Source organism: Fusarium vanettenii (assembly GCF_000151355.1).
Source record: "Fusarium vanettenii 77-13-4 chromosome 9 genomic scaffold NECHAsca_6_chr9_2_0, whole genome shotgun sequence".
Classification (NCBI taxonomy): domain Eukaryota; kingdom Fungi; phylum Ascomycota; class Sordariomycetes; order Hypocreales; family Nectriaceae; genus Fusarium; species Fusarium vanettenii.
This window is the reverse complement of record NW_003315877.1, coordinates 1,532,336-1,548,239: the sequence shown is the minus strand read 5'-3', so window position 1 is coordinate 1,548,239 and position 15,904 is coordinate 1,532,336. Positions and strand designations below refer to the sequence as shown.

Here is a 15,904-nt window from a genome sequence, read left to right as displayed (position 1 = left end):
CCTGTCCCACGCAACCTATTCTCGGAGCTCCGGGTTTTGCCGTGCCGGATTTGAGATCGGAGCTTCCTCGCCGAGCTCCAGCTCCAGCAACCCTCATCGCCATTCATCCGCAAATGGCTTCACAAAGGGCCCGTCTCCCCCGCCTGGGGAGCCTCGGCGCCTTGACACGGCCATCGAGGCCCCCGGGCGCCTCGATATGCCCCTTCTGTTCCTTCACCTCGGCCGGCCGGATGCGCCCACGAACTCGCCGCGATGCCCGCTTCAATTCGACCGTCTCGACCTCTGAAAGCGCTGGAAACCCGCGCGCCGAGCTTGAGCAGCACCTCCTCGACATGCAGAAACTCGGTCCGCTCCTTGTGAACCCTTCGCGAATGCAATTGGCTCTTCAGGGCTTGCGGCAAGCTCCTGGCCAGGAAGTGGTGAGGGTTGCAATTCTTGGGCTGGGACCTGGGTCCAACGCTGGAGAGACGGCAAAGAACGTATTGAGGCTGCTAGTGACGGACCCCTTGAAGGATGAACAAGAATGGGAGCGCCAATTGAAGGATCACGACCCCAAGAAGCCCCTCATTGTGCGCATCAGGCCGACCGCGGAGGAGCAAGGAATTCTCTCCGTCAGCAAGACGAACCTTCTCAGTGAGATCAATGTTTCTTCTGCCGACTGGAACAACTTCAATCTCGAGCTACTTTTCATGGAGACAATCATCCCGTACCCCCAAGGAGATGACTATGTCGCGAAGATCAAGATTGTGGAGGATGTGCTTGTTCCCACTGTTGATATTGCTTCAGCCGAAAACCGGTCAACACCGGTAACCACTCCGGTCCACAGAGCCCTTCTGATCGGGGATGGTATGAAAGGGGCGGTTAATGCGACAAGGTTGCCGTTCCTGGAGGAGGAGGAAGCCGTTATGAAGGCCGTGAACTTGAAGGGCATCGATCGCACTCAGTTTGAGGCTCCCTTCGAGACAGTCGATCTCGCCAGCGCAGAAAAGGGCATGACGCTCTTCCGGCAGAGCACAAAAAATGCTATGGAATATGAGCGATTATGGACAAGCAGCAATTTCCCCGCCCTGGTCACTTGGCTCAAGTCGGGCGTTACATCTTCAGAAGACACGACAAAACCAGCAGTCCGACGACTCATTACCTCGATTCTGGAGAGTGTTTGGGCGAGATGCAAGGAGGAAAACCACAATCAGATCAAGGACATTCACATCAAGGCTCACGCCAAGAAGACGCTGGCCCTCTCACCGAACCTGAACAAGGGGCTTTCAGCATGGGCACAAAATGCACATACAGAACTTCAGGACGAGCTTGATCTCGCATTTACGGGCCAGCGATGGCGGAAGCTGGGATGGTGGCAGCTCTTCTGGCGGGTTGACGATGTGGCCATGCTCACAAACGAGATGCTGAGCCAGCGGTTCCTACCGACAGCAGAGCAGGAACTCGTCTACCTGACTGGTCAGATTGCAGAGGCTGCAAAGAACACACAGCAATATCCTCAGCCGTCAACTGTTCAGAATGCGCCCAGCCCAGAGCCTCAGCTGAAGCGCCTCGGTTCTGGGGAGCTTGAGCCTTTGGTTCCGGTCACAACACCCCGTCCAGCCCTCCCTAAATGGCCCGGTCATATTGCCTTTACTCGCAAGTATCTCCAAAACGAGACCATCCCAGCGCTTCAGGCCCTGGCACAGAAACTCGTCATGCAGTCCCTGGGCACATCAGGACTCACAACTTCACTCGCCGCTCTCCTCTATGTCTCTTCCTTTTCCTCAACCATCTACGAAGCGGGTGCTGTCGCAGCGTTGGGTTTCATGTGGAGTATGAGTCGACTACAGAAGAAGTGGGATGCGGCGCGAACATTCTGGGAGGGCGAGGTCCGTGAGGAGGGCCGTAAAGCTGTACGAGCTGCTGAAGAGAGTGTTGCCGACGTGCTTAACGGGGAGGAGAAACACACGCGGACAGATGACGATGAGGCGACCAAGGTGCTGAATGAGGTTCGACATCTTGTAACAAAGGCATCAGACGCCCTTGACCGCATGAAGTAGTGGATCGTGTACATTATAAAAAGCAAGTGAAAGGCATGAGCATATGTGCTGATAGATGGTGGCGAGATACCAGGCGTAACGGACGCCTTTCTTTTTTTGTTATCTACTCAATCTCGACAACCACTCTCTACCTTGGGGGTTTATCCCAAGAACCAGGCTCTCTCCTATTCCATGTCCTCCTTCTAGACTGGTATCGCACCTAAGCCTTGCCTTGACTTCCACAGCCGCATTGTTCGTTTTGCAAAAGAGAACCCAAATAACCTGAACGCCAAGCACATGCCACCGCCGCGCCCCGCTGGTGTGTATACCCCATTCAAATGTTCGTCTACCGTCCTCGACCGCCTGCGCGCGCACGGCTGACGGTCGCGCGACCTCGGGCGAGACCAACACCACGACCACGGACGTTTCGGCTGCGGAACATGGGCGCGTTGCGGAGCATGTCGGGGACGATGAAGAAGCGCACGTGGGAGCCCCGGATGTAGACCTGGTCGAGGTGGGAGACGCGGCCGTCGCGGGCGGTGACGGTGATGTCCTTGAGCTGGACGTTCATGTTGTCCTCGGCTGTGCGCGTATTAGTGGTGTGTTCTATTAGATTGTTCGAGAAAGGGGTATGTAGAGCGTACCATCGAGGAGCTTGCCGCGGTAGGTCTGGCCAGAGGTGATTTCGAGAGTAACGATGTGGCCCTGTTACCAAACAGATTAGTTTCATTGGGTTCTGGAGAAGAGCTGCGTAAAAGGTGTACGGACCTGTGCCTCATTGAGAAGCTTGATAGGGATACCGATTGTGGACGTCATGGTTGCGGTGGAGGTGTGGTTTCGTTCGAGTTCGTGTAGCTGAGGAGGCCCAGGCTGAAGCTGGAGCTTGGGGATATCGTGAAAATTGGCGAGGCTTGGTGGTTGAGGGAGCGGTAGGTGGGGAAATGTTGATCCGGTCCGAGAAGAGTGTTCCGTCAACTTTAATTGTGTTGGCACTGTACAAAAGTGCCTGACTTTTGGGAGGCGCACAGTGCCTAACAGTCTCACCAGTTGGGCATTCTTTGATTGCTTCAGGTGTAGAGGAGATGATTCCATGTTATTGACCCTGGGTATAACTTCCAATGTGAATTGTAACTTTATAATCAAAACAAAATCGCCAAATGAAAACCCATCCCCTCGAAACCACCAATCATCAAATAATACAACACTACAAGAACATCCAGAGCACACTCTTACAAGGAATCTAACCACTTGCTCACCTTGACATTCGAATTCATCTGCCTCTTGTCCACCTCCAACTTCTTCCTCTCCTTCTTCTTTGGCACTGCAGCTTGTTGTTGATGATGCTGCTGCTGTTGTTGGTGGTGCTTGCGTCTTGATATTCTTGGTTTCGACGCCACGAGCGCTTTTCCGTACGTATTGTCAGGCTTGGGCGGTAATAGCGCGCCGCTCATCAACATCTTGCGGTCTTCAATAGCAGGCGGCCCTGAGATGTAGTCGCGCTCCTTGTGATGGATCCTCGGGAGCGGCTGGAACGGCGAGGGCTCTGCGGTCGTTGGTGTAGTCCCCGAGCACGTCGACAGCTCTGGAGTCTGTGTTGGTGTGGTGTAGTGATTGCGCATCGCGGCGTCGTTGAGGCCCATGAACTGGTAGTGGATGTGTCCGCCGACATTGTCCGAGACGATTGAGTTTCTACCGTCGGGTATCACCCTCAGCATCTCATCGTAGGAGATGTAACGCGCTCGGTAGTAGTACGATGACGAGGCATGGAGAACCCATTCGGACCATTGAGTAGTCGGGGTGCCTCTGAATGCGCCCGCGGCTGGAGGCTTCAATGTTGTGACTGCTTGGGCTTGGGGCGCATCGATTCTATGCCGCCGACGTCGCCTAGGTTCGTTCGCCTCATTCATGGTCAGTTCAGATACGGTACAACTGGCCTCGCGCAATTAATTGTATATCCCTGGTATTAGGGCGATGGAGAAATGTGGCGAGCAGTAGGCGCACACGCGAGCGAGGATGTGCTGTTGAGATATAAGCCCGCGGGGGTGCCCATCGAGTCTCAGCTCAATGGGAGCCTGCGTCAAAACAACTGCAGCTCAGAGGATTTACAACCTAAAGGCATTGCATGGCCCTATTACAAGCCGACAGCCTCACTGTCAGACCCCCCTGGCGCCGCCGAGGAAGCCCATATGCAAGTCGAGGCACACAAGGCAGCCTCTGGTGTGTCCAGGAACGCCATTATCGTCGAACCATCAGCGGCTGGTTTCCCATGATTGGGGGCTCGGTTGCCGGCCACACCAGCGCGCGGGCAGGCTGACCCATGTACTGGCAACACCAGTTGGCTGAGGAAATTTTGAGGAGCCCATCGAAGCCTGACACTCGAGCGTCGAACAGGTGTCCTTGCAGCTGACTGCCCAATTGAAGGGTTGGGGAAGGCCTGCGAGGGCCCTGATTTGGCCAAGCCTGTGGGCTGAGGCCGCCTCGTAGGTTGCCTCGATTTGGGCATTTGGCGTTGCGGCCTTCTAAGACGAGACTGCGCGTTCCACTGATGCGAGTTGGAGTGAGATGGATGTTGGGGTAAGGAGAGCCGTGTGTAACCAGGGCGCTTACAAGACAGACAAATCCGTAGGTCCGTAAAACGAAACTGCGTGATGGACAATCACAGTCACACTCTTTGCGTTGGCGACGACTGATTGGGATGACATCAAAAGGATCACTTGGGTCGAACAAGAAGTGGTACCGATAAGCAATCCGCTCTCGAGCTCTCGAAAAGTAGGTAGGTATTATTGTGTCTCTGCCTTGTCCTCCGTATCTCCCGCTGTTACTGCCGCTGCCGCTGCTGCTTGGGTATCATTTCCTTGCTTGCGCTTCTTCTTGGCTGCCAGCTTCTCCCTCGTCTGCTGCTTCCGAGCCTGCTTGTTGAGGCTACCGATGACTCCGCCCTCCTTTCCGCAGGGGAACTTCTCCCACGCTGCCGCCTCATCCTCCTCGGTCCATTCGCGCGGCAGCACCGCAAACGTGAGGTAAGACGTGTGGGTTTTGAGATCCGTCTCGGGCCGGTGGTAGAGCTTGCCGTGCATCCACGGCTTCGAATCCTCCTGCTGTCCGTTGGACTTGGGTGCAGATGCCGGCGTGTCGACGTCCATAGCCGACGAGTCTCCCTCGCCGTTTGCTGCCTGCAGCTGCGCCTTGTGGAATTCCTTGGTCTTGCGGTTGATTTCCTTGAGTCTCTCTACCGCCTCTGTCACGTCCGCAGGAGCTAGGATGTTGCCTCTCTCGTTGGGGAGATTCGCTCCTATGCGCTCACGGACCACGTTGAATCGTCGATGTGAGATTTCAACCATGTCGATATCCGTCCAACCCAAGAGTCTGAGTTCCTCTATCGTTCGAGTGACTTGCTCTATGCAGGGTGAGAAGGTGCAGATGTGGACAGACTTCTTAGGATCCAGAGGTGACACCCAGTCTGGTGTTTCGGCATCTCCGTCCTTGCTTGCCTTGTCGGGTCTCTGCCGTGAGAGGTGGTGGAGGGCTTCCCATGGAGCTGGTAGGTCGAGGAAGACGGCGTTTGCGCGGGGAGATTTGCCATCGACGAGGAATCCTTCGTTGTAGACGTCGCGATGTGAAAGCTTGACAATCCCATCCAACTTGTGATTGTGAATCTCCTCCTGCATTTTGTTATATCGTGGCTCGTGGTACTCAAAGCTAAAGACCTTGCCCCTCACGTCGTCCTCATCCTTCGGGTAGCCATTGTACACGGCTCTTGCAGACGCATGCGTAAAGCTACCGCTACCGGCTCCCGCTTCAATGATGCGAGTACCGGGAACTGCTCGAATTCGTTGCAGGATATAGCTGTAGTCGGGGGTGTACACAACCTGGGTTCGGTGGGGCAGACTGCTCGTCCAGAGCTCAGGAGTTGGTCGCAAAATATGAATGAAGCCACTGGAGGCAGTGACTGCCTTCTTGACCTGCTTGGACTTTACGTCCACGACATCATCATCTGGGCCAGTCGTCGTTGGTGTGTCCTCGTCTGTGGCTTCTCGGCGTCGCTTGCGCCCTCTTGAGCCAGTATCAACGGCCGAGGCGCGAACTTGAGATCCCCATGGGATGTTTAGCAGTGTTGAGTGAGGAAACGACCCGAAGCGAGTGTTCAATGTTGCGCCTTCAAGGTAGCCATCGACAGCTCCTGTTGACTGCTCGAGAGTGATGGGCTGAAGATTGTCGCGAGAGAGCAAGATGATTGCGAGGTTTCCAGGACTCGTGACATTTCCTGGCTCGAGGAAAGGCGAGGGTTGTGTCATTGTCGCGATTGCAGCCTCGTGCGTGGCTGTGGTATTAATTTGATATGTCAAAGAGAGGATCTTTGCTGCGACAAGGCAAGAAAATATTTTGAGATGGACAGCGCGAGGCTGAAAACGATCATAGCTGCCCCACTATAAACTCAGTGAGGGGCACTGAACCAATGCGCTAAAGTGGACTATTGACGAGGCTGCACAATGGTGCTTGGCGGGGGATGCCACTATGGGTTCCAGAGCGCTCCATCCCTGTAGGTGAGGTGCTATCCCCTGTAGCTCAGGCCAGAGGAGGAGGGGTCCTCGAAATTTGATTGATGGCGTCTTTCTCTCCCTTTGACTCGTTCGTTCCTGGTGACTCAAGCCAATACTTCGATATACTTGTCCTCCCATCCTCTTCTCTTCTCTCACGATACCCCTTTCACTTCTGACTCCTCTACTTCCTTTCGCTTCTCTTTCTCCTTTAGCGTCTGGATGAATATATTTCGCCTTCGTTCCCTGGCAAGAATCTCCCCTCCATTGACCCGATTTCGACCCCTCCATCGATCGTATTCGTCCCGCCCAAGCTTCAGCACCACCACCATGGAGTCGCTGAAGCTCTACAACTCGCTCAACCCGGGCGCTCCAGTTCCCTTTGTCCCCATCGAGAAGGGCAAGGTTGCCTGGTACGCTTGCGGTCCGACTGTGTACGACAAGAGCCATCTGGGTCACGCGCGCAACTATGTGTCGACCGACATTATCCGCCGTATTCTGCAGCACTACTTTGGCTTCGAGGTCAACTTTGTCATGAACATTACCGACATTGACGACAAGGTATGGATGAGGAGCTGCTGAGGGGCCTGCGACTTTGTCTAAACCGCAGTTAGATTATCATCAAGGCTCGACGACAACGTTTGCTTGAACTCGAGAAGAACAAGACCTACTCCAAGGACGAACTCCGAGAGCTTGCCCTCGCCGCGTTCCGCGCATACGCCAAGAGCAGCTTGCCTCTGCTCCTCAACGACGGAGAAGACCTCGACGCGACCAACTATGCCCAGCGGAGAGAGGCCGGATACGGAGGAGTGCTTGCTGGAGGAACCATCTCTGGAGAGGGCAAGCCTGGAGACGACGAAGCCAAGGTGAAGATGCACCTCAGCAACATGACAGCCGCTGCCGATGCTATCAATGGAGGCGAGATCTTCCCTGGCGCCGACGAAATCCTTCTTCCCTACCTCGACTCTCTTTACAAGGAGACTATCGACACTAGCGATCAGACCATGTTCACCGATCTTACCCAGAGCATGGAGGATCTCTTCATGGAGGATATGGATGCGTTGAACGTTCTCAGACCCGACGTCATCACCCGTGTCACCGAATACGTTCCCCAGATCGCCAAGTTTGTCGAGAGAATTGTTGACAAGGGATTCGCATATGAGGCCGAGGGATCTGTCTACTTTGACATTTCCGCATTTGAGAAGGCTGGTAACACATATGCGCGATTGCGGCCCGACAACCGAAACGACAAATCTCTTCAGGAGGAGGGTGAGGGATCACTCTCCAAGAACCTCGGTGGCAAGAAGAGCCCAGGCGACTTTGCCCTGTGGAAGAAGTCCAAGGCTGGTGAGCCTTACTGGCCCAGCCCTTGGGGAAATGGTCGCCCTGGATGGCATATTGAGTGCTCAGTCATGGCCTCTGATGTTCTGGGCGCTCAGATGGACATTCACTCTGGTGGCATTGATCTTGCATTCCCTCACCACGACAATGAGCTGGCCCAAAGTGAGGCTTACTTCTGCGAGCACGGCAAGGGAGAACACACCTGGGTCAACTACTTCCTCCACATGGGTCACTTGTCTATCTCTGGCTCCAAGATGTCCAAGTCCCTAAAGAACTTCCAGACTATCCAGGATGCGCTAGCTACGAATTACTCTCCCAGAGGCATGCGAATCGTCTTCCTGATGGGCCGATGGAACGATGGTGTCGAGATTTCGCCCGATATGCGATTGCAGGCTGACAACTGGGAGTCTACTATTAGCGTGAGTTTGTACTGTGCTGTATTGTCGAGTCTCTACTAACGCATACAGAACTTCTTCATCAATGTCAAGGCTCTTCTTGCCGAGGCTGGTATCTCGAGCGGTGTCAAGTCGCTGTCTATCAACGAAGATGCCAAGCCAACTGAAGGTCTCCTAGGCGAGCTTGAGCAAGCGAAGCAGGAGTTTGAGGCTGCTCTGACCAACTCTTTCGACACACCGAGAGCCATGTCAGTCATTCTCAAGCTGGTCAACACGGCCAACGTTCACTTGAGGGACAACAAGGATGCCGATCTCGCAGCTCTCGAGACGATTGCTCGATGGATCACCAAGGTTGTTGGCATCTTTGGTCTTGACGCCAATGCTACAGCTCCATATGACGGCCTTGGCTGGGCGACGGTCATTGCTGCTGATGTCGAGCCCAAGACAGCCGTGCAGCCATACGCAGAGGCCTTTGCCAAGGTCAAGTCGGACATTTCCAACCTATCCCTAGAGAACGAGGCTATCTCTGCATTGCTCGAGCAGGATCCTACCGCTGAGTTCGAATCGATCGCTTCGAGTGGTTCGCGTGACCCCGAGCAACTGGCACTGCCCTACCTTCGCGCCGTGTCCAAGCTTCGAGATGAGCTACGCCGAATCGTCTCTAGCCAATCTCCCGAGACCAAGAAGGCGATTCTTGCTCTGACTGATCGCATCCGTGACGAGGATCTCACCAACCTGGGTGTCTACCTGGATGATCGACCTGACAACCAGGCTTCTCTAATCAAGTTCGTCCCTGCCGCTGAGCTGATTGCTGCTCGTGAAGAGAAGGCCGCTCAAGCCGCCGAGAAGGCTCGAAAGAAGGAAGAGGCCCGCCTTGCCCGAGAAAAGGCTGAGCTTGAGGCTCGAGAAAAGGCCAAGGTGCCGCCTGAGGATTTGTTCAAGGGTGACGAGAGATACAGTGCCTGGGACGAGCAAGGACTACCGACAAAGATGAAGGACGGCAGCGATGTGCCCAAGAGTCAACTGAAGGGATTGAAGAAGCAGTGGGATCGACAGAAGAAGGCGCACGATGATCTCAAGGCCAAGGGTCTTTTGTAGATGTAAGATCAATTATAGGCGTGATGCTGGTGTAGATACAAGGAGGAGTTTAGAGGCAAGAAAAGCGACTGAGGACATGAGCAATTGATTGACGATGGCTTCCACTCCGTGGGGTTAGGCCGAATTGAGCACGACTTTTTACTCTGGGTTATCGCATTTTCAGCTCGGATGTCGGCACGATTAACATGACAAGAGTCGAGCTCGCAATTCCGAGGGGTTACGAGTCTCATGCCAACGCAATGTCGTGATGTAAACCCTGCGATTAGGACACACGGGATAGTACCGAGGCTGAGGAATCAGCGCGGAATCAAACAGGTCAAGGCAGTGTGACAGATCAACTCTAGACAACTGCGTCTCTGTATCTGAAGCTGAAATCCAGATTGGGTTTGCTCGAATGGCGTAGCGAGTTGTCTAGCACCCGGGCAGACGGTGAAGCTATCCCGAGTCCAACGGCAGTCTAGACTATTGTGCAAGACTGCCGCACAATTTGTCCTGCCGCTAACATGACAGTGCAGCATCTCGCTAGGAGATAAATCCAACGAGGTTCACGAATGGGACGCGATGGAAATGTAAAGGCCGGGGTTGTCTCTGTTAGCACATGTCGATTGCGTGACTGCAAGACTAGATGGCATATACTCCACAACCCCCGAATCTGCAAACTTGTCCCACGCTGGGGATGCTACTATTCGCAAACCGGGACTAGCTCGTCGAGGGTTCCGCGGGTCGTCGCGATGTGGGCGATGGTCCTTGGGGATAAGAAGAGGGAGATGTCCCTCGAGGATCATGTTGAATCATTCAGGATATCTCCTTTCAACTAGCACAGAGACAGAGATATAAGTTCTTTGCCACAGATGGAGAAATATATTGATGAGGCTGTTGTCAGCAGCCAAAACAGCGGCAGCAACAGCGATGTCGACGCCATTGAGGTTGACTGGACCGAGGAAGAGGAGAAGAGATTGGTCCGAAAGTAAGACTTTTATCAATCGATCGTTTCTCTTTTGCTAATCTCTGTCATCCTTTAGGATCGATCGAACAGTCATGCCTCTTCTGATCCTGGGATTCTTTGCTCTTCAGCTAGACCGAGGAAACATGTACGTTGTTCGAGTCAACTGCTCGTTTATCAGGCAAACTGCTAACTTGATTATAGTGGGAATGCGCTTACAGACTTTTTCTTTGAGGATGTGGGCATTACACAGAACCAGTTCAACGTGGGCCAACAACTCCTATCCCTGGGAATTGTTCTTCTGGAAGTCAGTTCTCTTTGACCCTGTGCCTCCCATCTTGTCGTCTAACGTTTCCAGATTCCTAGTAACGTTATTCTCTACCGTCTTGGACCATCCAAATGGATCGGCTCTCAGATTTTAGCATGGTGAGCACTATTGTTCCAGACTCTTGACACTATCTTGACTCTTCTCTAGGGGCCTCGTCGCCACATTTCAAGCGTTTCAGAAGGGACTCGCCGCGTTTCTCTCCACTCGACTTCTCCTTGGGTAAGTTATTTCCCCTTGGTTCTTATGATACAGAAACTTACTGTACATGGGCAGTCTTTGCGAAGCTGGATTTATCCCTGCTGGTCTGTACACCATTACTCGATGGTACAAGAAGGATGAGACTAGCAAGAGATTCTCTTGGTACTTTCTTGGAAACATGACTGCTTCAGCTTCATCTGGTCTTATTGCCTACGGCATGTAAGTAGAGAATGCGGCATCTCGACAGCCGCCTTACTGATTGGAATATAGTCTGCACATGCGAGGCATTGCCGGGCTTGCGGGTTGGCAATGGCTGTTTATTGTAAGTCCTGATCCATTCATCATGGCATCGACTAACAAGAACAGCTCGAGGGAATCTTCACCATCCTCACTGGTCTCATTTTCCTATCACTTTTTCCAGACAGTACCTATAACCCCGTCTCTCTCCTCAAAATCCGTCTCTTCACCGAAGACGAGGCACGCATCTTGACCAAGCGAATCCTGCTTGATGATCCGTCCAAGATCCACGTCAAGCCCCAGATCACAAAGCAAGAGTTTAAGAACGTGGTATGTACATTCATCACCCTGTTTTCAAGCCAGGTATCTAATTTGTGCAGTTCACCAACTGGAGACTTATTCCTCACGTCATTCTTACAATCGCGGGCCTTGCGCCGGCTACCACCATGGGCTCTTACTCGCCTACTCTTGTCAGGTCTTTTGGATACGAGAGACTCACGTCCAATGCTCTTGTTTCAATCGGTGGTTGGATCCTCATCATTAGCAATCTCCTTTGGGGTTATCTAGGGTGCGTTGATGACCATATTTATAAAGAGATGAGAGCTAACTGGTGGTTAGTGACAAGCTTCGGATGCGTGGTCCCTTGGTGACTCTTGGGATTTTCATTTTCTGGGCTTTTGTGGTACGTTGGATCCCTACCTATAGAGACTGGACTTTTCTAACTTGAGACAGATCGGGGATCGTCTTCTCATCAAGTCAACTGATGGACACAAGAGATTCGCTCTCCTGACTTGCACCCTCAGCTTCGGCTCGCACTGGCGTAAGTCCAAACCCAAGAACGAACCTCTCAGAACCAAGACTAACAATCATCTTCAGATCCTCTCAATGGCTCCTGGATGGCCCTGAACGCCGGAACCGCAGGCGAACGCTCCATCACCATGGCTATCCTCATCATGTCGGCCAACGCATCCGGAATCATCGGAAGCCAGCTGTTCCAGCAAAAAGACGGGCCCTTGTATGAAACTGGTTGGACTGTGATTGTGGCGGTTGTGTCTGTTGCCTTGGTTGCCTCTGTTGTTGCCAACTTGCAGTACTATTTCCTCAATGGTCGACGAATTGGTCGTGGGGGGTTGAAGTACAGCCCTTGATATAGTTCTTGAAGTGGTGAGGGAGGTCTTTGGGGATTTAGGGGGCAAAAGAACGGGCTTGTTCTCAGACATGAAAATGAGGGCATAAAAGTCACCATTGAATATTAGGGAATTATGAAGCGGACAGTGACCTGGGTTCAATAAGTCCTGAGCGCATCTCAATCTATCCGGTGTTGACCTTGTCAGTTTATTCATCTCGTAACTTGAAGTTGCTTCCTTGTGGGCGGGTTCCCAGCCATGCACCAAGTCGTTGAGGGATAACGGCGACAAGCCTTTCTACTTGCATTCATTTGATGATGGGTTTGCTTTGTGGTTGCCTTGAGCCATACCTAGAATATTCCCTTACGTTCTAGTTGAGGAGAAACGGTAGCCAAGTGGGACAAACAACGAGGCTATTGAAAGCCATCAATAGTTTCTTGGCCAATTTCCACCTCGTCGCAGCCACACCTGAAATGGACAGCTGGAACTTCCCTTCTCATTCCCATAGAATTTCTGTTTTTTTTCCCTAGAGAAATATCTCATCAAAGTTCCCGTCTCCCCCTGTATGAGACCTTATACATCACCGCGATCAAAGGGGCCTGCTATTCAGTGGCCTTCCAGTTACTCATGAAAGCATTCTAAAGACCAATAGTTTTCCCTATCATATCAATGGAGGTTTCTTTTCTTAGTTACAGATGCAGCATCGAATTAGCCATTAAGAGGATATCATGGTAGTAATACTAGGATACAAGATTGCACCTCTACTTGGCCTCCTTCTTGGCCTTGTCGGCAATCTCTTGGGCCTTCTCAGACTTCTTCTCGAGAACATGTCTCAGCTCCTCCACAGTCTCCTGGAAGAGCTTCTCTCCCTCCTCCTTGTGCTTTTCTGCCACCTCACCCAGCTGCTGCAGCTTGTTCAGGACATCCTCGCCATGTGGGATCTGCTTGATGTACTTGTCCAGGTCTACCCAGCCGTCTGCGAGCTCGGAGCCCTTGGACTTGACCTTTTCAGTCGCGTCCTTGACGTACTTCTCAAGACCGCCCAGATCACCAGAATCAACGGCTGACTTAGCCTTGTCGAAAATCTCCTTGGCGTTGCCTTGCTTGAGGGCGTCGGCGTTCTTCTCGAGGAGCTCCTTAACCTTGGGGTTCTTATCGAGGTAAGGCTTGGCCTCCTCGAGACCCTTCTTCCATGCCTCGTCGCCTAGTTTCTTGACCTGCTCGACCTTTTCCTCGATGAGCTTGCGCGCCTTGTCTATGCTGCTGGCGCTGAATCCTCCAGCAAAGATGTCCTTGACCTGCTTCCAGGTCTCGTCCACCTGCTTCTTCGCGTCGGGGCCGTACCGCTCACCAAGCTCCTTCAGCTGGTCGACGTTTCCGCCGAGCTTCTCCTTGACTTGGGGATGGTTGTCAATAATGTCGCTAATGGCGTCGCCAGCGAGGTTTGCGACCTTCTTGGAGAGGTCGGCGAGGACATCGTAGGCCTTGTATGCGGTTTCCAGACTCAGACCAGACTTGGAAAGATCCTGGAACTGCTTGTAGGCATCGTTTACGAGCTTGTCGGCCTCATCCTTGTTGTTCTCTCGGACCTTGTCCCAGTCGTTGAAAGCAGCGTCGACGTATGCGCGGCCACCAGGGATCCATCCCACGTACGAGTAGGCAAACTCCTTGATGTTGTTTACAGCCTGTTCAGCAGTGGGAGTCTTCTCCTGCAACTTCTTCGCAGCGACTTGGTACTTCTTCTCAGCCTCCTTGGCCGCCTTGTTGAGTTTTGAGGCAGTTTGTCCAGCCGGAGTGAACGAGTAAACACCGTAGAAAATGGCGGAGCCAACAACACCTCCAGCAATTCCAGCTGCCAGGTGTGTGTTGCTTGAGGTGGCACTGCTTGTGGAAGTCGATTGAAAGCGAATCTGTTGCCGGCGAGGGGCGCGGACAGAGCGTGCCGCCCGAGGGAGGCTGGATCGAATGAGGGGGCGAGCGGGGATCATGATGCCGGGTTAAGGAGAGGAATGCAGGAGATCGAGTTAGATGAGGGGTGGTTGGGTAGAGATTGAGGTCGATTGAAGGAGAAAGGAGGAATTGGTGATGATGAGAGAGGAGCAAGACAAACAATCTGGCACTGGCTATATTTTGAACGTTTGCTCATTCCCAATTGACATGACGTTACTCAGCCATGACGACAAATACCTGAACGCTTCCGTCTCACAAGCTCAGGAACAAAGCTCCGGCTAGTGACGTCAATGACGCTACGATGCGGACATTGCGGGGGAGAAGGCCTTCCCCACGTGAGACAATCAACCAATTGCCCTGTAACGCTTCCGTTCTCGTCATGGCAAAGTTTAGAAAAACGCCATCAAGAAAAAGTTTCAATCGAGATTTGGGGTTGAGCTTCAGGGGCAATGAGCGGGCTCAGCCGCTTGTTTACGTCACGACTTTGTTCAGAGTCTGAGCTGCGGCCAATGTCGGCTGTTGCAATTGGGTAGCTAACCTCGGTTTCTTTCAGCTGCCTACGTCTAGGTTAACAGGAATTGAGATTAACAAGGCACTTGAGATGTCTCGGGGACGGATGATGTCGGCCATACACAAAACTAAGGGTGCTGAAACAACGACGATGAGGAGCATTGAAGAGACACCGTTACAAATTCCAGTCCATATTCCAAGATTGTATAACTCAGCTCTGTATGTACCATGAAATCAAGACATCTGCATCACTGAGCCAAGTACGTAGAGAGATGGCATCGTGGTAGTCAACCCCAGTTGATCCTAACCTATACCATCGGCAAACACTCCGTGCTATTGAGTATTCTTATGAGGGATAAGAGGTTAGAATACAGTTGTGGCGAGGTTATACTAGCACTACTTCTAGAAGCTAGATCTAGTTCTACAGGCTAACAATGAGTGCGAGTTTAAGGACATCTGAGGATACGAATTTGTTTTGTTGCATGAATATGAGGCATGAGAGTCCATGTCTCAGATTGCCTCAAGAAAATGAAAGAGCGAGGACTGCTTGACAGCTGAGGACCCTAGGACCCTCCAAACTCATAAATTACTCTAGTTTTACCACCATCCATACTACCTAGGGAACAGGGCCACGCCATGTCAGGATGGCTTTCAATGTCCTATTCTCCCCATTGCCTTGGACAGCTGGGTTCAGGAATGTTCCACCGTCACCAGAGAAACCCAATCAAGGGTCCTTTTTATTTGCTACAAACTCCTGTACCAGGGCAAGCAGTTTGTGCTTGCCAAGGGTCCCGTTATTTGTGTCGCAAACCCAGAGTGTAACCAACACCTACCAAATCCCGACGGGCAGCTGCAGTACTCAAGATTGCACACGTTCTGGTTGGTTCCAAGCTATAAGACATCCTATAATTTATCTGAGACACTCAGCAAGATTTACCAATGGTTTTTGAGTGAGAATATGACAGAGATCATTTGCAGTGGCCGACAGCTGTCGACATTGAAGCGCTGCCATGTTACACAACTGGCCATTCCCTTCATCTCATCATCCCCATCGCTTTCCCACACAAGTATTTCTTCGCCATGCTCTCCATTACCAACACACCCAACGCACGCAATGGAAAATGCAAGAAGTGAGCCCGTCCAGTACTCTCCCAGACGCCAACGATACCAATCCACTTCCCCAGACCCCAAAGCACCGCTGCACTTCTACCCAATTGTGAA

At 52.4% G+C, this 15,904-nt stretch overlaps 6 protein-coding genes across 6 annotated transcripts; 3 read left to right on the top strand and 3 right to left on the bottom strand.

Annotated features, from left to right (window-relative positions):
* Positions 1 to 113: 113 nt before the first annotated feature.
* NECHADRAFT_84992 (uncharacterized protein) lies at positions 114 to 2,039 on the top strand (the record flags this gene model as incomplete). Its single annotated transcript, XM_003050509.1, has 1 exon — positions 114 to 2,039. One exon carries the CDS (start codon positions 114 to 116, stop codon positions 2,037 to 2,039), a length of 1,926 nt encoding a protein of 641 aa, XP_003050555.1.
* A 325-nt stretch (positions 2,040 to 2,364) lies between these two features.
* Positions 2,365 to 3,925, bottom strand: NECHADRAFT_84991 (uncharacterized protein; the record flags this gene model as incomplete). The annotated part of the gene is made up of 4 exons (XM_003050110.1): positions 2,365 to 2,600; positions 2,663 to 2,723; positions 2,787 to 2,993; positions 3,275 to 3,925. The coding sequence occupies 4 exons, from the start codon at positions 3,923 to 3,925 to the stop codon at positions 2,365 to 2,367; spliced, it is 1,155 nt and encodes a 384-aa protein (XP_003050156.1).
* An 873-nt stretch (positions 3,926 to 4,798) lies between these two features.
* On the bottom strand, positions 4,799 to 6,313 carry NECHADRAFT_48558 (uncharacterized protein; the record flags this gene model as incomplete). The annotated part of the gene is made up of 1 exon (XM_003050109.1): positions 4,799 to 6,313. The coding sequence occupies one exon, from the start codon at positions 6,311 to 6,313 to the stop codon at positions 4,799 to 4,801; it is 1,515 nt and encodes a 504-aa protein (XP_003050155.1).
* A 573-nt stretch (positions 6,314 to 6,886) lies between these two features.
* NECHADRAFT_72019 (uncharacterized protein) lies at positions 6,887 to 9,536 on the top strand (the record flags this gene model as incomplete). Its single annotated transcript, XM_003050508.1, has 3 exons — positions 6,887 to 7,117; positions 7,171 to 8,316; positions 8,365 to 9,536. The coding sequence occupies 3 exons, from the start codon at positions 6,887 to 6,889 to the stop codon at positions 9,388 to 9,390; spliced, it is 2,403 nt and encodes an 800-aa protein (XP_003050554.1). The 3' UTR covers positions 9,391 to 9,536.
* A 705-nt stretch (positions 9,537 to 10,241) lies between these two features.
* Positions 10,242 to 12,249, top strand: NECHADRAFT_96352 (uncharacterized protein; the record flags this gene model as incomplete). The annotated part of the gene is made up of 11 exons (XM_003050507.1): positions 10,242 to 10,357; positions 10,538 to 10,640; positions 10,692 to 10,759; positions 11,007 to 11,078; positions 11,130 to 11,185; positions 11,221 to 11,426; positions 11,477 to 11,664; positions 11,715 to 11,778; positions 11,829 to 11,916; positions 11,973 to 12,203; positions 12,233 to 12,249. 11 exons carry the CDS (start codon positions 10,242 to 10,244, stop codon positions 12,247 to 12,249), a joined length of 1,209 nt encoding a protein of 402 aa, XP_003050553.1.
* A 600-nt stretch (positions 12,250 to 12,849) lies between these two features.
* Positions 12,850 to 14,287, bottom strand: NECHADRAFT_63746 (uncharacterized protein). The gene has a single exon (XM_003050108.1). The coding sequence runs from the start codon at positions 14,209 to 14,211 to the stop codon at positions 12,985 to 12,987; it is 1,227 nt and encodes a 408-aa protein (XP_003050154.1). The 5' UTR covers positions 14,212 to 14,287; the 3' UTR covers positions 12,850 to 12,984.
* Between the last annotated feature and the right edge of the window lie 1,617 nt (positions 14,288 to 15,904).